The 26493-nt window shown below is 36.0% G+C and overlaps 1 protein-coding gene across 1 annotated transcript; it reads right to left on the minus strand.

The window, feature by feature from the left end:
* Nucleotides 1–378: 378 nt before the first annotated feature.
* Nucleotides 379–23794, minus strand: tmem110l (transmembrane protein 110, like). Its single transcript, XM_065274718.2, has 8 exons — nucleotides 23364–23794; nucleotides 8059–8107; nucleotides 7868–7963; nucleotides 7667–7788; nucleotides 6360–6472; nucleotides 5535–5618; nucleotides 5033–5158; nucleotides 379–1504 (listed from the first exon to the last, which is right to left on the minus strand). The coding sequence occupies exons 1-8, from the start codon at nucleotides 23512–23514 to the stop codon at nucleotides 1421–1423; spliced, it is 825 nt and encodes a 274-aa protein (XP_065130790.1). The 5' UTR covers nucleotides 23515–23794; the 3' UTR covers nucleotides 379–1420.
* Nucleotides 23795–26493: the final 2699 nt, after the last annotated feature.

Consider the following 26493-nt stretch of genomic DNA (forward strand, 5'->3'; position numbering starts at 1 on the left):
TATGGTTCTACATATAAGTTTATATTTGTTAAATATGTAGCACTGGTGTCCTGTGAGGCACAATATTTGGTTCCTACTGTATGTTTTTGCATATAGTGGACTTACAATTAAACTCACTTGAACTATTACTACATAATAAAATGCTTATTTTAATCCAGCAAATTCAAAGTGGCAGCCTTCGGATATATAACCCATGATACTACAGATACTGCTAGCGCAGCTGCATATGCACAACAGCAAAGTGAACAGGTGTTTCACATTATTTTAGCATGGACAAAATACAGTTTTAACCAATCAGCATCCATAACTACATCTGTTACATAAGAAAACTTTTGAAAACCATCTCCTGGGATTGTTTGAGAATAAACAGGATGAACAAAAAGTACAACTGTGCTTTTATTACAAAATGTGTATGGGTTTAATGAAAGATGACTTTCTCTCATATAACGACATTTTGATTACTTACTCAGTAACATCAAAATAAGACATAACATAATTTTCCAAGAAAATATCAAAAGATACACAAAGATAAAGAAATTGCATTAGCATGCTTAAAATGGTAAATACTACAATTTCAAGAAATCAAGATAATTTGACAGCTTTAAATATAAACAAATGTATACTGTACATTCGCAATGAATATTAAATTACTTCACTGTGCATTACAGTGAATGCGTAAAAATACAAAAACACAAATTAATAAAAACTGAGTACTGTACAATATTTTGGTGTAAACTTAAGGTGCAAAACACCCCAATTTGTCCTTTCAATCAAAATACTGAATATTTACAAGTCGTTTTCTATTTCATAAGAAAAACTATTGCATATAATGACATGATGTATGCCAGTATGTCAAAGCACAGTGTGTTTACAGCAAAGTGTTCATCACAGGTAGAGACTTGAGCTGTTTAGACTTTAAATTAAAAAGTCTAAATGACTATAATCAGGAGAAACATTACACCTCCTCTCTTATTACTCTGAGCTTCTTTACTTTTATTAACTTCTGAAGAGTTCAAACTTTACCATCACTTTAAAGGATGGGGAGGTGGGAGATAATGTTGCTCTTTAATTATTTAAATACCATTTCTCTTCAAATACTCCATTTTATATTTCAAATATCTTGATTTCCAATATAAATTGACAATATGGTAAAATGTATACATTCAATATTGCGATTATTGCATTATAAAGTATTAATAAGGTCATTAAAACTATTAAATAATGTGAATGGAGGTATAGGAATTGTGTAGTGACTACAAAATGTTACATACATTTTAAGTAAAAAATGTATTGAACGATACTATGCATATATATGTTACATATGTGTTTGATAAAAAATCTCCTTTACAAGAAAACATGTCAGACGCACTTTTCATCTGAGCTCTTCAGTTGTATTAGTGTTTTAAACATCCATACCAGTTCATAATTTTTCCCTTTCTATTGTAATGTGCTCTTCGTCTTCGTAACACACTGTATCATCATCTTCATCTACCTTCAGCAGCACCTACACACAAACACACAACAATCTGAGATCAACCAAGCAGCCTGGTCAGAAAAACATTTTCCCATTCGGTGCGATCACATGTGAATCAGATCACATTACAGATGCATAAATCTATTGAGTGTAAAACAGAACGAACAGATGAGACTTTACGGTGATTTCCAGCAATGTTAAAATCAGTTTAATGTGCGCACAATGCACGTCTACTTATTTTCACAGATCTGCCCTTATTCTCCATAGCATGAGCTTATGGAAACATGTCCTAAATGTCAATGCTCCTTCTGAACAAATGGATAAATTGTGGATGGTTGGCAAACAACCAAAACTGGGGGTGTCAATAAAAGATTGAAGGGAAAACAATGGTAGAGAAAGGAGGAAAACAAGGAGAAAACCCCCAACAAATAAAGACCACTTGGCTCTTGAGGTCACTGGCCTGTGGAAAGATTGCTGGTCAATGGAAGAAATAGAAAGGTCTGTAACTGGATTCATGAAATACAATCCCAGCATTCAAGAGGAAGCATACAACACAATATACAGTATACACAATCAAACTATTCATACATGACACTGGGAAACAAAACAAAACATTCAAACAGCTCTCAGATTTTAATTCACATTACATGTAAGATTCAGCATAAACTAATAAACACGCTTAAAATAAACTAAAGAGGGATGAAATGACCAGAGGGACAGATAAAAGGAAGGGGGTCATGATTAGGAATTTTTCTGACTCATGTTTTCCTTTACAACCAATGTGCAAACCTCCGCATTTTCTATATCAGTAATGTTATAGTTAAAAGTGTATAATTTGTAGTAATAAGTTTATAGTTAAAAGTGTATAAAACAGTATAGTATGAATATGATTACAAATAATGTTACTGCTTTCAGACATTTTTTAATAAAACAATCCCTTGTCTGCTTTGTTCGATAATTCCTCACCCACGGGCTCACGGGATAGTAATCCGGGTACTTTCGCCTAAAGAATTTAGACATACTACTCACCTTGCCTACTGCTTTTTGCCTATATAAGTACTGGAGGTGGTTTTGGATGCAGAGTAGACTCAAAACATGTCTGGGTTATTTTTGACCCATAATGGGTAAATATTGGACAGAACAGATGCTGGGTTAAAAATCACCCAATTTTGGGTTGCTGTTACGCAATCATGGGGTATTATAACCCAGCAGTTGTGTTTAAACAACCCAACATTGGGTCAATTTTAACCCAGCTGTATTTTCTTTCCAATATTTACCCATTATGGGTCAAAAATAACCCAGACACTTTTAGAGTGCATGTCTTTTTAGCATTTTAAAACACTGCACTATTTGTGCCGTTCAAAATGTTAAATTCAGGTTCAACCAACGATGTGAGCTTCAGGTGAGAGTTCCTGTTTCTAACCAGATGGTAGGTTGGGTTTTTTGTTTATAATTATGTCAAACTTCAAATGCCTTTACTCTAGATTGTATTGTTTCATCATAGTCTCAGAGCCAGACCTTTCTTAAAATAAAACATCCACAATAAAAATAAATTATTTTATTTGTGTAGATAATCTAAACACAGAATGTGATGAGCAAAAACATATTTATTGTGTGAAAATTATTTATAGCAACAATAGGAAAAATGACATTTGTTGTAATATTTGACAGTTTAAAAACTAAAATGATCTCAAGTAAAGTTTAGACTGATTGTTAGTAGACAAAAATACTAGTGTTTTATGGTTTGATGCCCATATTGGTAGAAACACTATTTAGAAATTTAGTTTGGTTCTGCAAGAGCTGCAGCTGCTTTGAATAAGCTGTATAATTAATAGAGATATAAGATGTTGTATTACTTTAGTACTTAAAAGCCAAAATATGTAATATTTATGTAATAAAACCACTTGAACAGTGAGAAATATTTAAAGCAGTTGTCGTGTCCTTATGGTATCACAAATGTTCCCAAGGATTTGTAAATTACTGTTTTAAATAATGGCACGTCCTTTTCCTTCCTTGTTATTGTCAAACTTTTAGGTGACTTAAAGGGACATTCCACTTTTTAGGAAAATATGCTCATTTTCCACTTCCCGAGGTAAACATTTGAATCTTACCGTTTTGGAATCCATTCAGCTGATCTACGGTTCTGGCGCTAGCACTTTTAGCATAGCTTAGCACATCCATTGAATCTGATTATAGACCATTAGCATCGCACAAAAAAATAACCAAAGAGTTTTTATATTTTCCTTGGTTACTTTCAATAGCCGGGGACTATTTTTGGGCACTGCATAATATCATTACACCTGCTGCAGGCATGTTACATCAGCAAAGTCCTTGATTATTACGCCAGAATGAGAGTATAGATCCTAGCTGCCTAGAAAATCGCAACTTTTATTTTTCTGTCGGTCTAGGTACACGATGTAACTACAGAGAAGTCACGTTTTAAATAGGACAAATATCAAAAACTCTTTGGTTATTTTTCAGCACGATGCTAATGGTCTAATCAGATTCAATGGAGTATGCTAAGCTATGCTAAAAGTGCTAGCGCCAGAACCGGAGATCAGCTGAATGGATTCCAAAACGGTAAGATTAGAATATTTTAAAAAAAAGTGGAATGTCCCTTTAATATCCATGCTATTCTCAGTTTCTGGTTGTAGAAACTATGGCAACACGTGTGGACAGAAGTGACTGTTATACAGCATCTAACATGCAGCTGTTGTGCCTTGCAGCGAATTCATTACGATGGCATCAAATAATGTGATCAACCGCACAGGTTAATAAACATTAATTTACTACCTGATCCCTGAACATGACTAGCGATTTCCATGCGTCTCTGAACGGTGAAAACAACATCTCCCATTGTTCCACTCTCCTTCACAACGTCATTAACTCTTTCACCGCCAGCATTTTTAAAAAAAGTTGCCAGCCAGCGCCAGCGTTTTTCATGATTTTCACCAAAGTTTAATGCCTTCCAGAAAATATTCTTCTTTAAATATATAAACATACAATATACCAAATGAAAGAACAGACCCTCTGCTTTCAAACAAAAAAAAACGTTTCATCCTACCTTTAGTGGTTCTTTTGCAATCAGCTTTTGAATATGGGTAGGTTTTTGCAAAAACACCATATTTTGAACAAAAAGCAGAGATAATTCCATTTTTATGACGGACTTTTCATAGAGATCCGATTCAGAGCGATCTTTAAAACAGACACGGACATGCAGCAGCTTGCCATAGGGCAATACTTCCGGTTTTAAAAAGTTGCGGAAGGGCGCCACCTGGTGGATAATAGCGGTATTGCGGAAAGACGGAAAATCTCGTCATTGGCGGGGAAGCGTTTTCTCTTAATTGACGAGATATCTCGTCAATGGCGGGGAAAGAGTTAAGTTTCGCCTTTGTTATTGTGTTATAGTGTAATAGCGACCTCTGGTGGTGAAAATTTACATATTGTACCTTTAAATTTCAAGATTCAAATGCAAAATCTAAACATTTATGAAAACAATCAATGTAATCTGTTTGATTACTGTAGATGTTTTTAAACGTATTTATTGAAAATACTCACCTCAGCTTCATCACTGCACACACTTGGCACCTCTACTTGCTTTGCACTGTCACGTGAACTTTCCTGAGATGTTGTCTTCTTATACTTCCTCATTGTTAAACTGTCCACCACCCAAAACATAATAGACTGAAACAGATACAAACATATACTCAAATTTAGCTACATTATATTACAGAGAAGCAGATGAAGAGGCAAACAGTAGGCAAACAGGTAGGTAGGAACGATAGAACGATAGAACGATAGAACGATAGAACGATAGATAGATAGAACGATAGATAGATAGAACGATAGATAGATAGAACGATAGATAGATAGAACGATAGATAGATAGAACGATAGATAGAACGATAGATAGAACGATAGATAGATAGATAGATAGAACGATAGATAGATAGAACGATAGATAGATAGATAGATAGATAGATAGATAGATAGATAGATAGATAGATAGATAGATAGATAGATAGATAGATAGATAGATAGATAGATAGATAGATCTTACATTAACAACAAACGGCACAATAAGCATGACGATAGCTAACTCCAGCTGTGGGTTTGGGATGTAGTCCAACACTTCCTCTTCCAGCTACAACACAAACACAGTTGTCACAAAGTTGTCAACATTAACAAAGGTAAACTCATTTATTATTTACTGTTTTACAGTGGACACTTTTCTAGACACTCAAAAGCAGGGGTCTCCAACCTTTTTGTGAGCAAGGGCTACCACAATGGGTAAAACAATCTGTAGGGCTCCTCAAGTTGATTTTATTTTATTTCACTTGTTGATATGTTGTATCATTGTTTAAACTGTTAACATACATTAAAGAAGCCAAGCTAATATAAAAATATGTAATAAATAAATATTAAAATTGAGGCTATTAATAGAATGTGCTTTGGCGGGCACCATGTTGGAGACCACTGCTCTACAGTATATATATAAAAGAGGGAAAAATGCATATTTAAAAAAAAAAACATTCCCATTTTGATCACCTATTCTACATTTTTAATATATCCTTTAATACAAACTGTGATATTCAATAAGGATTTATATAAAAACAAGAATGAAACAAAGATAAATATATAACTTCCTTTGTATTTCTGACTTTGTATATTACTGACTATTTCCCACACAAATAAAACAAGTTTAACAGGAAAACATGTACTACTAATATAACATACTGTGATTTAAAGTCTATGATTTTAATCAGTTTCCAGCCCAAGTCTTAGCTCTAGATCATGTGGTTCTATAAATATTGCTGGAGAAAGTAATGCTCATTGGGTGAGTCTGTTAGAAACTGAAATTGTGCATGTATTGTGTTTATCTTACACTGGTCCACCCAGGAATAAGCAGTACCAGTGTGACCACACTTTTCTCCACAGCAATGATGAATAAATACACAAGGCTCTGGGCCAACCACGCAACAACACGAGGAGGGTCACCTAAAAGCAAAAAAAAAGAGATTTATAACACTACATTTCCATTAATACATTTGGCATACGCTTTAAAGCACAGTAACTTACAAAGCAACATACATTCAAGGTTTTATCAGAATGCGTGTTCCCTAAAAGTCAAAAATGTGACGTTGGCAGTGTCAGTGGGTCACATTTGGGCAAAAAATTCGGATATGGGCTACATTCGCCTGCAGTCTGAATGTAGTCAAAGAGACCTGACCTCTTTAAGACATATCTAGTGTAATGTAATAAAGTAGGGGCGTATAGAGTGAACGCTTAAGTGAATATGCAGGATTGCTGACAATAGGCTCAAGCAAAAACCAAATATTTTACTTTCCACTATATCAGAGTGCAAAGATGGAAAAAACGTCACTTTAGATTAAGCAAAAATATTTAAAGCGACACACTGTAAAATAAATTAAGAAAGGCAAAATAAAATTACACCCAATGATTTGATCATGTTTGACTGAAAAACTTGTTTTAATGTATTATTGGTATAAATCGATTATCAGTCCAATAAAAATTATAGCTTCCACAAATTCAGATCAATTTAATATGGCATACGAAACCAAACAAGAATTCAAAATCTGACGTAAGCAGAAAGGCAGTCACCAACTTTGGTCTGGCCAAATTCATTTGAAACAGTGGGTGTACCCCATCTGTTCTGTGTGTGAGTGTATGTGCACTTGTGTATTATGTTATTACTATGGTGCTTCACCAAGGGAATCCCTCAGAAAAACAAAAGCAAGTGTGGGAAAACTACCCGAACTTTCCTGGAAAAATATAACACATGGCGCCATCTGGTGGACATACGTAACTCAAAACAGACACCTCAAACGTAATGAGTAATATACTGTTTACTGATATGTCAGCAGCCTTTATATAACACACATATAAAGTGTGGGTGTAGCGTCATGCAAACATATCTGACTATTTATGCCTACACAAATAACTTGTTTGCAGATGTAATTTGTCACCCATGATTTATTGTGCACCCAAAAGTGTTTTATAAACAGGTAACAGATTTATTTGTGATATATAAAGTGACTCATAGTTAGTCATGTGAACATGTGGAGGAAATCATGAGTGGATAGCAGCTCTTAAAGTAAACTTTAAAGATAAAACTAGAGTTATTAGTACTTTAATTAAAACATTAAAGTACTAATTACACATTTAACTCACCATATTCTCCAAACTTTAGTAGTGTTAACTGTCTGTACTCCACTAGTTTGGAAACCACAGTCACCGCCAACCAGATCACCAGCATCCCCAACGTGGCATCCAACAGAAAGTTCAACAGATACCTACAGCAATGAGAATCGAATGCTTATTTAGAGTCAGATTAAAACAATCTGTTTAAACAAGACTTAATAAGTGACTTACAGGGAGCAGGGATCTTCACTGGTGAGCATGGAGAGGAATATATTGGCAAAATGCATGAAAAGAGCACCAATAGCCTGTTTAGACGTATCAAAAAACCTGCAGATAAGAGAAAGATGCAGATGAGTGTTGACGCTTATTTTAAGATATTCTTCAATTATACTTTTAATTTAGTATTTCACTATTAATTATACCAGATTTTCCATGGCCGTCTTACTCCAACAGGTTCACGAAACCTCTTTACTGTAAAGACAAAACATGCATTGTGTTAGTTAGGATAACACTTATTGCAGATTATTAAAAACTGCTACACTGTAAAAAGTGAAAAGTTGGATTTAAGTCATAAACTGATTTTGACAAAAGTTTCACAAAATGCCTTCCAGGGCATTTTTCTTCTAAAAATATATAACAAACAAATTTAGCAAATGAGAGAACAGACCCTCTGCTTTCAAACAAACAACCAAAATGGGAGAAAAACGTTTCATCCTATTTTTTTTCTCTGTTTATAAACTCTTAAAGGAACAGTATGTAGGATTCTGGCCAAAACTGGTACTGCAATCACACAACTGGTTGCCAATACACAAATTGACAACATAAACATCAGTTGAGGGCTGCAACTCCACTTTTTAAACGACAATATCCTGGCCGGACCAATGTTGTCAGTGATATAAATATTTGAAATGAAAATGATTTCTTAATGTCTAGTGACATATCAGAGCCATTTTATGATTAATTGCTATACATTTCTTGCATACTGTTCCTTTAAATATGGGTATTTTTATTTAAAATGTTTATTTTTGTGATAAATTTGTTAAGCGATCAGATTCAAAACAATTATCAAAACATACACGGAGTGTAAAATTAATAAATAATTTTTGGCTTCATTTTTTTTATAAATTTGGTAAAAGTGAAAAGTTGGTTCAAATGTAAGTTTATTCCACTTAAATATTTACTTTAGTTACACTTTAGTTGAAATGCCTAAGTTGAATAAACTTAATATTTTTTGGTGTTACCAATTAACTCTTTCCCCGCCATTGACGAGATATCTCGTCAATTAAGAGAAAACGCTTCCCCGCCAATGACGAGATTTTCCGTCTTTCCGCAATACCGCTATTATCCACCAGGTGGCGCACTTCCGAACTTTTTAAAACCGGAAGTATTGCCCTATGGCAAGCTGCTGCATGTCCGTGTCTGTTTTAAAGATCGCTCTGAATGGGATCTCTATGAAAAGTCCGTCATAAAAATGGAATTATCTCTGCTTTTTGCTCAAAATATGGTATTTTTGCAAAAACCTACCCATATTCAAAAGCTGATTGCAAAAGAACCACTAAAGGTAGGATGAAACGGTTTTTTTTGTTTGAAAGCAGAGGGTCTGTTCTTTCATTTGGTATATTGTATGTTTATATATTTAAAGAAGAACATTTTCTGGAAGGCATTAAACTTTGGTGAAAATCATGAAAAACGCTGGCGCTGGCTGGCAACTTTTTTTAAAAACGCTGGCGGTGAAAGAGTTAAAGTAACTTTTTAAGTTTAACCAACTTTTCACTTTTTAAAGTGGATTACACAGTCACCAAAAATATTAAGGCTTTAAAGTCACACTTAATGTATAAATCACTGCATTATGTAAAAAATATAAAAAAATGCATTTGTAAAAATTAACTATGACTTAAATCCAGGGTTTCCCAAACTGAGGTTCGTGAAAGAATTCCAGGGGGTTCGTGAGTTGATGAAAAACGATTAACAATTATATGATAAAATCTAAAGAAATTAATTTAAAAATAAAAATCTAAATAAAACACTTACTTACAAAATATATATACATTATTTGTTCATTATAAATGTCATGTGACCATTACCCAACACTACAGTATGTTAGAAAACTGAGAATTCATGCAAAAAAAATTTATGTACCAATAAAAAAAATTGAAAGATGATGGTCCAATAACAGGTTATATTAACAATAACTATGTTAAATATTACTAATAAAAACTTTAAAACAGATGAATTTTGTTTTAAGTTAAGCATGCAAATGAGCTATTAGATTATTGAAATATTTACTTAAAATCCCCTGACTTTATCTAATCTAATGTGATTTTTTAGTGATGATAGTGCTTGTCAAGACTTTACACAGGTGTAGCTCAACAAATTTACAACTAACATTTTTAACTAAGATTATATAATTTAAAAAGTTTCAGTTTGTGTTATCTTTCTGTAAAATGTCCTGGTTTGCAATTTTGTTATCTAAGAGCCTGAATATTTGTTGGCACCAATGTGCACATACTGTATGTCAAACAGAAAAATCACATTGAACAAACATGTCAATAAGGCATGATAACTAGTCATAGATGGTCCAAGGTGAAAGCCACATAAGCAACACAGCAAAGCACATGTTTAGGGGTTGTTTCCCATTTTAGACACATGACAAAAAGATTTAAACACTATTTTAACATTGTTTTTTAAACATTAACAGTAAAAATACAATAGCAGGTCAAACCATTAATATGTCTGATCCGAATCAGCCTTTATGGCCTGGTTAAAGTTCTTTTGAGTTCAGGACTTTCTTGCATGTCATAATGAAACTGAAATGTTTATATATGTGACCTGACCTATAACAGAACTGCATCTACGAGATGGTTTTCAAATAAGAAATCAAGTTTGTTATTAACAGCTGAACTGAAAGATTTTTTTTATATTGAATGTTGAGTTTAACATCAGGGATGACATCAGCATAGATGCACTGCAGTCAAAAATTAGACGGGAAGTGCCCAAAATAACAAACAGGAAGTGCATACAGTAAAAACAAGAATATGCAGATGCCTGAATGCGTTTTTAAACTACTATTGCTGCCTGAATGACTCCACACCACTGCATTTTTTAGCTTTAAAGAAAATTAAAGTGAAATCTATGTTCTATATGGACATAAATCAAGATAAGTTTTCTGATAATAACTAAGGGTTACATTATTTTTCTCTATGCAAGTTTAATTATCAACAGAAACATATGAGAATGGTATGGTAATGTGTAACTTTGGTCAGGTCAGAAGTCAATTTTAATGTTTTTAACGGTCATTCAGTGCATGACCTGAAGCATACTGATAAGTTTTTGTAAGGAAGAGATAACAGATTTTTATATTTACTAAAAACATTGCCCCCTCTATATAATCCGTCTGGTACAACTCCAAGGTAAAATTAACCACTTATTAGGGCTCGAGCACCGAGGAGCAGGCCAGAATGGCCTGCACCGTAGGTGCGAAGCCCTATTGTTTTTGCTCGGATTTATTAGGGCTCGAGCACCGAGGAGCAGGCCAGAATGGCCTGCACCGTAGGTGCGAAGCCCTATTGTTTTTGCTCGGATTTATTATTTTTATTATTATTTTTTTTTTTTTTTTTATTTTTTTTAACACTTTTGGACTTTTTGGGGGCCTTAACATACTCGAAAACTCTTGAAAATTGGCACAGACGTCAGAGTCGTCCGTCATCGCAGAAATCCAAAGGCTGGAATACGGGCGTGGCACAGGGGCTCTGTAGCGCCCCCTGTAATGCAAAAAAAAACATTGATGCACAGATCGGGCAAAAATGTACGCACATGTACGAGACTTGGTACGCTTATAGATCTCATCGACCCGAACAACTTTCGCCCTCTAACATTTAAGCTCCGCCCAACAGGAAGTCGGCTATTTTGGATTGTTTAAAAAATGCATGCGTTGAACTTTTATATACTCCTCCCAGGGGATTCATGCGATTGACACCAAACGTGGTGAACATGATGTCGAGACATTGGACTTGCTAAATTGCGAAGGGATTTTTGATATCTCGAACGGTTCTGCCATGGCGAGGCGACAAAGTTGTGGCGAAATCAGAGAAACAGGAAGTGTCTAATATCTAGGGCAAAAAATGTCTTATTGTGATGACACGCGGGGTGTTTGTTCGTCTGAAGATTCCGATCGCATCGATGTGCCTATTGTGACTCCCGGGTATAGCGCCACCACCAGGCGCCAGGAAGTGTGTTAGTCACAAAGCTGGATTTTTTTGTCAGTTCCATGAAATGTTCTTTTAAATACTCCTTCTAGGATTTTCATGAGATTGACACCAGAAGTGGTCAACATGATGCCGAGACATTGTAGATGATAAATTGCGAAGGGATTTTTGATATCTCAAACGCTGTTCCCATGGCAACGCGTCAAACTTTACTTTCATTTTAAAGGCATATTTCAGCCTTTCTGTTGCATGCAGGAAACTTTTAAATACTCCTTCTAGGATTTTCATGAGATTGACACCAGAAGTGGTCAACATGATGCCAAGACATTGTAGATGATAAATTGCGAAGGGATTTTTGATATCTCGAACGCTGTTCCCATGGCAACGCGTCAAACTTTACTTTCATTTTAAAGGCATATTTAAGCCTTTCAGTTGACGCCAATGTTCTTTTAAATACTCCTTCTAGAATATTCATGAGATTGACACCAGAAGTGGTCAACATGATGGCGAGACATTGTAGATGATAAATTGCGAAGGGATTTTTGATATCTCGAACGCTGTTCCCATGGCAACGTGTCAAACTTTACTTTCATTTTTAAGGCATATTTAAACCTTACAGCTGCATGCGGTAAACTTTTAAATACTCCTCCTGAGGAAATAATGTGATTGACTCCAGAAGTGGTCAACATAATGCTGAGACATTGTAGATGATAAATTGCGAGAGAATTTTTGATATCTTGAACGCTGTTCCCATGGCAACGTGTCAAACTTTACTTTAATTTTAAAGGCATATTTAAGCCTTTCAGTAGACGCCGATGTTCTTTTAAATACTCCTTCTAGGATATTCATGCGATTGACTCCAGAAGTGGTCAACATGATGCTGAGGCATAGTAGATGATAAATTGCGAAGGAATTTTTGACATCTTGAACGCTGTTCCCATGGCAACGCGTCAAACTTTACTTTAATTTTAGGCATGTTTAAGGCTCTTGGCGTGCTTAGTTGAACTTTAAATGTGGCACACACATTAGAGTTGTTGGCTGTTAAGTGTGCACAAAAAGGTCAGACATAGGCGTGTCTCTTAAGTGGCTCACTAGTGCCCCCGTTTGTCTAAAATGTGGAGTTTCTTTTACCTACAGTCCCCTAATGGCTCAGTAACAACATTAAATAGCCCACTGATATTTACCCACTTTATGCCCTTGCCCACCGTGCATCGTTTTCTCGGACGCACCGTGTAGCGGTAAAAAAAACGTGCGAGGGCCCGCCATTGCTGCTTGCAGCTATATTTTTTTTTTTTTTTATTTTTATTTTTATTTTTTTTTTTTTTAACACTTTTGGCCATTTTGGGTGCCTAAACATACTCGAAAACTCTTGCAATTTGGCACACACGTAAAAGTCGTCCGTCATTGCGACCGGGCAAAGGCTGGAACACGGGCGTGGCACGGGGGCTCTGTAGCGCCCCCTGTAATGCAAAAACAAACATTGTTGCGCAGTTCGGGCAAACATGTACGCACATGTACGAGAGTTGGTACGCATATAGATCTCATCGACCCGAACAACTTTCGCCCTCTAACATTTAAGCTCCGCCCAACAGGAAGTCGGCTATTTTGGATTGTTTAAAAAATGCATGCGTTGAACTTTTAAATACTCCTCCTAGAGGATGCATGCGATTGACACCAAACGTGGTGAACATGATGTCGAGACATTGGACTTGCTAAATTGCGAAGGGATTTTTGATATCTTGAACGGTGTTGCCATGGCGAGGCGACAAATTTATGGCGACATCAGAGAAACAGGAAGTGTCTAATATCAAAGGCAAAAAATGTCTTATTGTGATGACACGCGGTGTGTTTGTTCGTCTGAAGATTCCGATCGCATCGATGTGCCTATTGTGACTCCCGGGTATAGCGCCACCACCAGGCGCCAGGAAGTGTGTCAGTCACAAAGGTGGATTTTTTTTGACAGTTCCATGCGATGTTCTTTTAAATACTCCTCCTAAAATGTTTATGCGATTGACACCAAAAGTGGTCAACATGATGCCAAGACATTGTAGATGATAAATTGCGAAGGGATTTTTGATATCTCGAACGCTGTTCCCATGGCAACCCGTCAAACTTTACTTTCATTTTTAAGGAATATTTAAACCTTACAGCTGCATGCGGTAAACTTTTAAATACTCCTCCTGGAGAAATAATGTGATTGACTCCAAAAGTGGTCAACATAATGCTGAGACATTGTAGATGATAAATTGCGAAGGGATTTTTGATATCTCGAACGCTGTTCCCATGGCAACGCGTCAGATTTTACTTTCATTTTAAAGGCATATTTAAGCCTTTCAGTTGACGCCAATGTTCTTTTAAATACTCCTTCTAGAATATTCATGCGATTAACACCAGAAGTGGTCAACATGATGCCGAGACATTGTAGATGATAAATTGCGAAGGGATTTTTGATATCTCAAACGCTGTTCCCATGGCAACGTGTCAAACTTTACGTTCATTTTAAAGGCATATTTAAGCCTTACAGTTGCATGCAGTGAACTTTTATATACTCCTTCTAGAATAATCATGCAATTGACACCAAAAGTGTTCAACATGAAGCCGAGATATTGTAGATGATAAATTGCGAAGGGATTTTTGATATCTCAAACGCTGTTCCCATGGCAACGCGTCAAATTTATTTTCATTTTAAAGGCATATTTAAGCCTTTCAGTTGACGCCGATATTCCTTTAAATACTCCTTCTAGAATATTCATGCGATTGACTCCAGAAGTGGTGTACATTATGCCGAGACATTGTAGATGAAAAATTGCGAAGGGATTTTTTATATCTCAAACGCTGTTCCCATGGCAACGCATCAAACTTTGCTTTCATTTTCCAGCATATTTAAGGCTGACAGTTACATGCTGTGAACCTTTAAATACTCCTCGTATGGGATTCATGCGATTGACACCAGAAGTGGTCAACATGATGCTGAGACATTGTAGATGATAAATTGTGAAGGAATTTTTGACATCTCGAACGCTGTTCCCATGGCAACGCGTCAAATGTTACTTTAATTTCAGGCATGTTTAAGGCTCTTGGCGTGCTTAGTTGAACTTTAAATTTGGCACACACATCAGAGTTTTCGGCTGTTAAGTGTTGACAAAAACGTCAGATAAAGGCGTGTCTATTTAGTGGCTGACTAGCGCCCCCGTTTGTCTAAAATATGGTGTTTCTTTTACCTACTGTACCTAAATGGGTCAGTAGCAACATGAAATAGTCCACTCATATTTACCCACTTGATGCCCTTGCCCACCGTGCATCGTTTTCTCGGACGCACCGTGTAGCGGTAAAAAAACGTGCGAGGGCCCGCCATTGCTGCTTGCAGCTATATTTATTTTTATTATTATTTTTTTTTTTTTTTTTTTTTTTATTTTTTTTAACACTTTTGGACTTTTTGGGGGCCTTAACATACTCGAAAACTCTTGAAAATTGGCACAGACGTCAGAGTCGTCCGTCATCGCAGAAATCCAAAGGCTGGAACACGGGCGTGGCACAGGGGCTCTGTAGCGCCCCCTGTAATGCAAAAAAAAACATTGATGCACAGATCGGGCAAAAATGTACGCACATGTACGAGACTTGGTACGCTTATAGATCTCATCGACCCGAACAACTTTCGCCCTCTAACATTTAAGCTCCGCCCAACAGGAAGTCGGCTATTTTGGATTGTTTAAAAAATGCATGCGTTGAACTTTTATATACTCCTCCCAGGGGATTCATGCGATTGACACCAAACGTGGTGAACATGATGTCGAGACATTGGACTTGCTAAATTGCGAAGGGATTTTTGATATCTCGAACGGTTCTGCCATGGCGAGGCGACAAAGTTGTGGCGAAATCAGAGAAACAGGAAGTGTCTAATATCTAGGGCAAAAAATGTCTTATTGTGATGACACACGGGGTGTTTGTTCGTCTGAAGATTCCGATCGCATCGATGTGCCTATTGTGACTACCGGGTATAGCGCCACCACCAGGCGCCAGGAAGTCTGTCAGTCACAAAGGTGGATTTTTTTTGACAGTTCCATGCGATGTTCTTTTAAATACTCCTCCTAGAATGTTTATGCGATTCACACCAAAAGTGGTCAACATGATGCCAAGACATTGTAGATGATAAATTGCGAAGGGATTTTTGATATCTCTAACGCTGTTCCCATGGCAACCTGTCAAACTTTACTTTCATTTTTAAGGCATATTTAAACCTTACAGCTGCATGCGGTAAACTTTTAAATACTTCTCCTGAGGAAATAATGTGATTGACTCCAGAAGTGGTCAACATAATGCTGAGACATTGTAGAGGATAAATTGCGAAGGGATTTTTGATATCTCAAACGCTGTTCCCATGGCAACGCGTCAAACTTTACTTTCATTTTAAAGGCTTATTTAAGCCTTTAAGTTGACGCCAATGTTCTTTTAAATACTCCTTCTAGAATATTCATGAGATTGACACCAGAAGTGGTCAACATGATGCCGAGACATTGTAGATGATAAATTGCGAAGGGATTTTTGATATCTCAAACGCTGTTCCCATGGCAACACGTCAAACTTTACTTTCATTTTAAGGCTTATTTAAGCCTTTAAGTTGACGCCGATGTTCTTTTAAATACTCCTTCTAGAATATTCATGAGATTGACACCAGAAGTGGTCAACATGATGCCGAGACATAGTAGATGATAAATTGCGAAGGGATTTTTGATATCTCAAACGCTGTTCCCATGGCAACACGTCAAACTTTACTTTCATTTTAAAGGCTTATTTAAGCCTTTAAGTTGATGCCGATGTTCTTTTAAATACTCCTTCTAGAATATTCATGAGATTGACACCAGAAGTGGTCAACATGATGCCGAGACATAGTAGATGATAAATTGCGAAGGGATTTTTGATATCTCGAACGCTGTTCCCATGGCAACGCCCCAAACTTACATTTATTTCAGGCATATTTAGGACTCTTGGCGTGCTTAGATTAACCTAAAAGTCGGCACACACATCAGAGTTGTCGGCTGTTAAGTGTGCACAAACAGGTCACACATAGGCGTGTCTCTTAAGTGGCTCACTAGCGCCCCCGTTTGTCTAAAATGTGGGGTTTCTTTTACCTACAGTCCCCAAATGGCTCAGTAACAACATTAAATAGCCCACTGATATTTACCCACTTGATGCCCTTGCCCACCGTGCATCGTTTTCTCGGACGCACAGTGTAGCGGTAAAAAAAACGTGCGAGGGCCCGCCATTGCTGCTTGCAGCTATATTATACTTTGATATTTTCCACATCTGTTTCTATCAAGTTAAAATGTTTAACTATTAACAAACCACACAGTGTTTTCTTTTCAAAAGCACATGACTATCAATTATATTCAACATTGGGAAATAACAACTTTGAACTGGACAAAGGGTCCAAACTTTAAGGGCAGGTCACATGACTTGGGCCCTCCAGCAGAAAGTGTCATTTGAGTTTGGGGTCTGAACATCACATGAGCTACAACCAAACGGATGTTAATCATGTGTTAACTTATCACCCAGCTTAAGTGTCTTATCTTTGAATAAAGCTTGTCCCCTAAAAGATAATGGGCAAGTTTTTGCTTGAAATGTCCATTCTGTGAAATGTGCTTTTCCACAAACATCAAGCTGGTCAAACATAAAACCTTCCCTGAGACGACCTGAAATGTAGAGAAAATCAATACCTATACATTTAAGCTATACATTTTATCAGTTTGTATGAATCGAACCTATGACCTTTGTGCTTCTAACGCAATTCTTTACCAATATCACCAGGTCAAGTAATCCTTGACACTGACACTACAGGTTATCGAACTGGATCAAAAAGCTAACATGAACTTTTCAAACTGAAAATAGAAGTCACAGCCATCACATTTCATATTTCATATCTCATTTATAGTCATGTTTATGAATAGAAATACAGTATAGGTCATTTAATAATATATTGTACCAAGCAGCATTAAAATCACTAGGTTTCATAATTGCCCAAAAAGAAACAAATCAGACATTTAAAAGAGTAAATGTTTGCCATGATAGCACCAGGAAGAAGAAAAAACAGATAACAATGACATTTAATGATCTCAAATGAAACCATAAAAATATAAAAGAACCATATGAATATACCACTGGTTTTTAAAGGGACACTCCACTTTTTTTGAAAATATTCTTATTTACCAGCTCCCCTAAACAGGGCTCTACAGTACATTTGCGCCTTAAAATAGTTATGTGCGAACTTGTAAAATAATTTAGGAGCACAGTGCGTGAGTGACGGGCTGTGCATGCACTTCACCAGCGCGATGAAGTGCATGCACAGAGAGACGCGTTTCAAAGAGCAAGCAAAAATCTTTCTGTTCTTGACAGGGCACATACTAACAAAATGATCGCCACAGTATTTTTCTAATAAAAACATTTGTATGTCTTAAGCGTATTAAAAGATTAGAGTAAAAAACCTTAAAGAGACAGTAACCTCAATTAACCTACTTAAGTCTGTGTCATTAAAGGGATAGTTCACCCAAAAATGAAAATTCTATCATCATTAACTCATACTAATGTTGTTACAAACCCAGGGTTTCCCGCAGCACTTTTCAGTTCGGGCGGCCCACCTAAGCTGGGATACCCTACCACCTTAACAAGGTTGTCCAAAAAAAAAAAAAAATTTGCTGCACAAAAGGCCGTCAAGTGCATCTCGAAGAATAGCGTGGACGCGCTTTACACTGCGAGCAGGCACGCGCCACATGGCCGAAATGAGGGAAAGACATGGTTCGTCAATGTCTGAAGGATAACTAGCCTGTTGATAAAACATTTAATTCATTAATAATCTAGCATGTGTTCATTTTCTGTCATAGTTTCTTCAAAATTGAGTTTTATTTGAGTGTTTTAAATAAAAATATTTTCATCATGACGCGTACGCCCTGCCCCTTTGATTGCCACGCCCCCGGCCCACCCACCTGCACATCCCTACCACCTTAACTAGAGGTGTGAATCTTCACTGGTTCCTCGATTCAATTCGATTCCGATTATTAAGTTAACGATTCGATTCAATTCGATGTTACGATGCATCACGATGCATTGCATCCTTTTTTTTAATTACTGCACATTGCTACAATTATTTTGATGAATGTAAGAAGTCAGATACAGTATTTGAACTCCTTTGTATTTTGTTTTCTTCAAGAAGTATACTAAAGTATACTACTTAATAGGAAACAAGACAAACTTGTTCTGTAAACAGCAAACAACAGCAGCATTTAAAACTAAAACATTAGGAAAAACTAAAAGTGCATAATACTACTGTCAATTAAAGCATTATCAACACTTGCATTCTTTAGCAGCTCGGGGTGAAAACTGTTAACGTGGTTTCTTAGATTAGTGGTATTGCCTACATATTTTATTTGTGCATGGCAGGATTTACACTAGAGCTGAAGATCTTTGCCCGAACCCGACGGGACCCGTCGGAACCCGACGGGCTCGGGCGGGTTCGGGCTTTTTTTCTAACATTTTACACGGGCTCGGGGCGGGCTCGGGCTTCCGCTCCGGCTTTGTGAGGTAAATGAGCAGTCAAGTTCAGTAGCGCAGGACCGCGCTGAAGCCATTTATTTAATAATTTTCCTAATCAAAAACATGTAGTCTAATCTTGGTGAGTAAAGGTTTTTCAATGTATAACTAAATATTAATTGAGTCTTAAATACATAATTTAGACAAAGCATATAGACTAATGTTGGCAGTAATGGAGAGAAGTGCCGACGCAAATCCCACGGAGCCTTTCTCTTAATTTCGTTATTGCCAAATACCCATCTTAATTCAGAATGTATTATCTTAATTTAATTCGTTAAGAAATATAAATGTTAATGTTATTGGCCTATTTATAGTGTATTGCATAGGCATATTTAGAATGAGATGTTACAATGTTACAGATGACTTATTTTATTTCTTTGTTTCAACTTCAACTTTGCATGTAGATAATTAGTAATTAATAAATAATGTTAAAACCTGTGTAAATTTCTCATTCTTTACAAAAGCTGTGTGTGTGCGCACATTTAAATAATGTCGTGCTGTAAACGGGTTCGGGCTTTTAAAAAGCTGTCAATCTACGTACGTTCGGATTCGGGCTGCATTATGTCGGGCTCCGGTCATTTCGGGCGTGTGTCTTGTCCAGTTCGTGCTTACCAGCATGTTCATAGAAGCCGAAATGAGCCCAGACATCGGCTTTTAAAATACCCGGTGCATTTTTTATCACTCGTTTCTCACAACCCTCTGCCATTTTTTCTACTGCCACATACCTGTACGCGACGAATGATGTAAGCAGGCTATAATCGATTATGGGTTATTACTGCATCGATGCAGAATCGTCCACCCCCGCATCGCACAATCGATTAATTGTGACACCCCTAACCTTAACTAACAAATTTTCTGCGGGAAACCCTGAAACCTGTATATATTTCTTTCTGATGAACACAAAGGAAGATATTTTGAGAAATATTTGTAACCAAACTGTTTTTGGACCCCATTCACTTCCATAGTAGGAAAAAAGAATACTATGGAAGTCAATGGGGTCCACAAATGCTTTGGTTACAAACATTTCTAAAAATATCTTCCTTTGTGTTCATCAGAACAACAAAATTTATACAGGTTTGAAACAACATGAGAGTGAGTAAACAATGACAGAATTTTCATTTTTTGGGTGAACTATCCCTTTAATGTTAATCAAACAACCCAAGACAAAGAGAAAATCCCTTCTGTAGCTCTAAAAAATAATACTTATATTTAATTTATACAATGAAGACAATGTTATTATTCATTTGCTAATTTTAGACCTGATGCTTCAAAAAATGTTCACATTTTTTCTTTTAGGAGCACATGTACTCCTTGGGACAAAGGTTAGCGTAGGGCCCTGCTAGAGTTAAACATTTGATAATAATCAAGGGCTGCTTACCATGGCTGCAGGAGGTGCAATGATATTACACAGCAGCCAAAAATAGTTCCCTTAGTAACTTTAAATAGCAGGGGACTATTTTCGGGTATTGCGTAATATCATTGCACCTCTAGCTTCCATGTTACGGCAGCAAAGTCCTATTATTATTATCCGCTTCGCGTCGGGTCCTGATCACACTGTCGGGGCTTATTTCCCAATAACTACCGGCTGCATCTACATTATCCCGCTTATTACACGGCTACTTGCCACATAAGAAAAAAAAATGGACATGAATATGAATTTGAAACATTTTATTGGCATATTTGTTTTAAATTAACATTTTTATCCTTCCGCGAAACTTTGCACAGATGCATAAAATGATCGTAATACCTTATTAAGATCCTCTGCTTCATACTTGTCTGTTTTTTTTGTGTGTTGGCTTCATAGCTGTCATGCTCTATTTTGTCAAGTTCAGTCTCAGTAAGCTGTCTGTGTCTTGTCGTGGTTGTCCAGTGTTTGTCACAAGATGGCGCCAAACAGACAGTAATCTTTATTGATCTTTATTGGCGCGGAGCGATTTTACTCTTGCAAGTAGTCCGGCTATGCGTTATTATTTTGGAGCGGTTATTATTTGAAAAGAACGAACCTGCAAATGTCTCAACTGACCAATCAGAATCAAGCATTCCAGAGAGCCGTGTAATAAGCCAGAATATAGTTCCCAGCCATATCTGCCTAGAAAATCGCAACTTTTAATTTTCTGTCAGTCTTAGTACACGATGTCACTACAGAGTCAAGTTTTAAATAGAAAAAATATCGAAACTCTTTGGTTATTTTTAGCACGATGCTAAATGGTCTAGTCAGATTCAATGGATTATGCTAAGATATGCTAAAAGTGGTACCACCAGACCCGGAGATCAGCTGAATGGATTCCAAAATGGTAAAAATCTCTAGGGGAGCTGGGAAATTAGAATAATATTATGTAACAAAAAAAGTGGAGTGTCCCTTTAATGCTCAAGGGAAACCACTGCACTAAACATTTAGGGGTGGTTTCCCAGACAGGGCTTTTCTTAGTCCCAGACTAAAATGCATGTTTGAGCTGCCTTTATTTAAAAATACCTTTTACAGACATATCTAAACATATTGTTTTGCCTCAACATGCACACCAGTATTGTTTTTTGTAAGGTTTGTTTGTAAAAATGACTCAAATGTCCTTATTTAACTAAGGCCTAGTCCTGGATTAATGTAAACCATGTACGGGAAAATCGCCCCTTTGTGTATCTTCCTTAAAACCATGTGACTCAAATCAGTAGCTCATTAGTAGAGAAATCCATGAAATTGACTGTAAGGCACATGGTAGAGCATTGCGTTAGCAACGCAAAGGTCAAGAGTTCGATCCCAGGTATCACACATACAGTACTTCCAAAAATAAAAATGTATAGCTTAAATGCCAGAAGTGAGAACCACTTGATCTGATGTAAATACATTTTATCACCCAAGACGTGAAAACATCTGTACATTTTTTATTTAAGTAAAAAAATGCTATTTAACACTAACAAATTATGTTAGGTTACACAAATTATTAGCTTTCTTGACTAGTAAGGAGTTGCTTTAAATAAAAAAATAAAGATGAAATAACTTAAGCTAATTCAACTTTACTTAATAATTTATAGCAACTCAAGAAAGCTGAAATAATTTGTCAATTCAAGTTGATTAAACTTAAAAATGTAAGTGCAACAAGCATTTTTTTTCTCAGTGTACACAATATCAAAATTGTAAACAAGACTGTTTGGCAGGATCATATATTCCCAGTATTTTACTCATGTTACCTCCATGATTTTTGAAAACTGTTTTGTTACTCTACTATATAATAACGTGATTTTGGTGACCACAATGTTCCAATATATATATTGGAAAATTGTAATATAGGTAATCATTTAGTACCCTTTGTTTACTAGCAAAAAAATAATATTTGCATCTGTTACATCACTGAACCACCATAGTTTAACATGCAAAAAATAATCATACTTTCACTGCACTAACCGTAATTTAGATGTGTTACCACATCATTTTATCAAAAACGAACAAAAAAACCATACCAACCCCAAATTTAAGTTCGTATCACAGAACCCATTATTTTAATTTACCTGTAGTAAAATATGATGAATACATGGCAATAATTCCGCCAAACAACCATGGTAACTACACATTTTCTACAATGAAAGCATGGTGACTTTGTCCTAAGGTTAGGAAACAGTATTAACAACATTTTAAACATTGATTCATTGCAGTGTCAGCAAGCATAGTTTAACAGTGATATTTGTAGTAAAACATGCTAATTACAAACTGCAAACCATCACAAACCATGGTTACTACGCATTTCCCATAATAAAACCATGGTAGATGTACATTTTGCTACAAATGCTTTTATAAAGCGCACACAATAAACTGTAAACAAACAAACACAAAACCACGTGCTGCTGGTTAGGTCACATTCCCAAACATCCCGAACAAAAACAGCGCAAAAACAATCTAAAACTAAGGTGCATTTGCGATATTGGGTAAAAGAAAAAGTAAGAAAACTTACACATTAACGTGCTGAAGGCGAGAAGTGCTAACAAACCCTGAATAAAGATACTAAATCCGTCCATCATGGATCCGTTCACACAGCCTTGATACTCCGATCTCACGATGTCACTCATATTAGTGCTGCTTTGCAATAAAATATACGCACTCATGATGAAAACTTTAAGGCAAGTCCGACAACGATGCTTTGTTGAGCTGAAATCCGCTTGAGGACTTTTCCATACAACTTCACCGGCGACGACACAAAGACATTACTGCTCTAATAGACTGATAAACCGAGTTCGCATGAACACTGATCGATCTGAAAAGTCTTACAGAGTTGACCGATATTACATACAAAACAATCATAAGGTCTCGCTTTCTATTTAATGTTATCGTCTGGAGTCAACAAAGACAGAAGCGGCAGCTTGCTGACGTCACCTCCGGCTGCTAAATTCCCTCTTCGCCCTTTGTCCCTTTAAAACACTGATGCTGATGTCCACAAACACAGGCTATCGAGAAAATTAAGTTTGTAGCATATCAAATATTGTATACAGTATATACTATTTTTTCATAACCTAGATAAAGTAGTAAATAAAGTTTAACCTCCTACGACCCGAGATTTGGTTTGTCTTTTTCAGATTTCTACCAGCTATTTTGGGGTTAGGAAGCACCAATAAATATAGCCTAACCAAATATTTTTCTCAGAACATGAAGCTGTGTATTTGTCCATGTTTGTGTACAACAGGTTCCAGTTACACAGAATTAAGTATTATAGTGCAAAAAAAAAAAAAAAAAAAAAAAAAAACGGTATAAGGAGGTTAAAATCAACTGCACCAATATGGTGCTTGTGCTCTATCAATAGTTTTGGTATTTGTTTTAAACACCTATGGTGCAAACCGGCTTTAAATGACAATCATCTTTGTGATTTCTTTCCTCCACAGAAAAAGTGCAAGATCAGTGGTAATAGCTTGTGTGGAAATGTGAACACAAATAAATCTCCCTGGAATATCCTAAATGTCAAGAAGAGAGATTTTAAAAATGCATTTGGTAATTTGTTTGATGGCAGGTCCCATTTTGATAGCATAGTGTGATCAAGGCCATCTCAAAACTATTGGGCAGCACCAATAAGTTATTGATTTTGTTTAAATTACCTGTATATTTTTACAATAATGGTGTAAAATTGTTTTTACTTTGTAATGAGGGTCTATGAATCATTATAACCTAAGACCTAAATGTATGTTTAATTAAATTAACTAATGATGAGATAAGGCATGTACTAATGACAAACTAATGAAAAGTTATAATTAACCAGGCTACAGCATGACATGTTTGTTGGTTAATGCATTAATTGACAATAATTTATATAATATGAGTCACAGTGTAGGTAATGATGATGACTCTTCCGTAGTTTGTTATGTGTACCATAACTCATCATTAGTTTATATCGGTTCAAATAATTTGTTTATATGTATGTAAGAGTTAATTTAGGTATTTATTAATTTGGATTCATGGAACCTTATTATAAAGTGTTACCAAAATGGTTTACACATTATAATATGTTAGCTGTTCTTTAAGTTGCCACTAAATAACCTTTTTTGGACGTATTTCATAACATCTGCAAAACCTTTCTGTTGAAGATTAGTTTATTGTAGTTTATTACTTGATTATTCTTTGGATTGTGGGATGGTAAGATCGATCATTTGATGAATGGTTCTTTGGGGAATCATATACTATGGCATCACTGTAAAGAATCTTTTGTAGCACCTTTATTTTTAAGAGTGTATACACAAATTTTCTTTTAAAAAAATAGAGTTTCCTAAAAGAGAAACACTAGAATTCAAAGCATGAGAACTGGTTTGATTGCTTCTAGAAATTGCATTGTGTTAATTAATGATGTGATGAATAATTTCTCAATAACAAAAGATACACAATATTTCACACTGTCAATATAACTAAAGATAATGCAGGAGTCAACAAAACACCATGCTAACAACAAAACCTCATCCCAACCATAAAACCACAAAATGGGAGTGGAACGGGGTGGGACTGTCTTGTTGTCTAAGCTCTACTGATATTAGGTCATGCACTGTAAGGTGTCATTGCTCCAGAAAATGCAAGTTCAACTGAGTGTATCAAACTTAAGATTTCTGCATTTTACTGGTTATTGTAAAACATAAGACAATATGGTAAAATATTGCATACATCAAACAGGAATGTTTCCATATCATATGGTAGTGTTGTGTTATCACACAAAAGACCATTGGTTTAATCCACATGGAACATAGATTGATAAACTGCAAACCCTGAATGCACTTAACATTACTTTGAATAAAAGCATTTGCTAAGATGCATGAATATAAATGTACAATTGGAAATTGGAACAAAATAAATTAGGGACTCAATGTTAAGAAAAAAAGGACAAAACCCTTCAAATGTTTATTAAACAGTTTTTGTGCCCCTGCTGAAAGAAAACTGATAAAAACAGCCTAAACTGGTTGGCTTAACTTAGCTGGTTGAAGCTGGAAGCAGCTGGTTTAAGCTGTTCCTCATAGCCTGGCAATGCTGGTCAAACAGTGTTTTGCTGCAGTGTTTGGCTTATTAGTCACCGGGTCTTCCTTTCAGCTTTACCAGCTAAAAAGTGGCCAAATTTCTCTAAAATCAGCTTTCTAATTTATCCTGCAGCTACAACCAGGCTGGAAGAATAGCTAAAACCAGCCAACCGGCTTAGGCTTTTAATTTAGGATTAACTCTTTTATCAGTGTTAAGACTAAATTTAAGAATAGAAAATTGAAAAATTAAATGAAAACAAGGGTTAAATATGCCAAACCACAGCATTTACAAATAATTTACTATCTGACTGTGAATTAATAGAAACCAAAAATTCTGTTGTTTATCTTAAAGGGACAGTTCACCTAAAAATTTTATTTCTGTCATCATATCAACATGAGGGTAAATCAATTATTATATATTTGGGGGGTGAAATTTAACTTTGAATGGGTCTTGGTTGCAGACTACGACATATAAATTGGGTAAAGATAATTTGAAAGTTCATGTGCACACCATGGAACACTGTAAAATTATTAAGAATGGTACAATATCATTTTAACTAATGAGGTAAACAAAAGAAAAGAAAAGAGAGAAAGAAAGAT

This window comes from Paramisgurnus dabryanus, chromosome 1 (assembly GCF_030506205.2).
Source record: "Paramisgurnus dabryanus chromosome 1, PD_genome_1.1, whole genome shotgun sequence".
NCBI lineage: Eukaryota > Metazoa > Chordata > Actinopteri > Cypriniformes > Cobitidae > Paramisgurnus > Paramisgurnus dabryanus.

Coding starts and splice junctions, on each gene's coding strand:
- tmem110l (XM_065274718.2), bottom strand. CDS start 23,514: ATGAGTGCGTATATTTTATTGCAAAGCAGCACTAATATGAGTGACATC. Junction 8,108..23,363: donor CGCCTTCAGCACGTTAATGT/GTAAGTTTTCTT, acceptor TTGTCTTTACAG/TAAAGAGGTTTCGTGAACCT. Junction 5,619..6,359: donor TTATTCCTGGGTGGACCAGT/GTAAGATAAACA, acceptor TTTGTGTTGTAG/CTGGAAGAGGAAGTGTTGGA.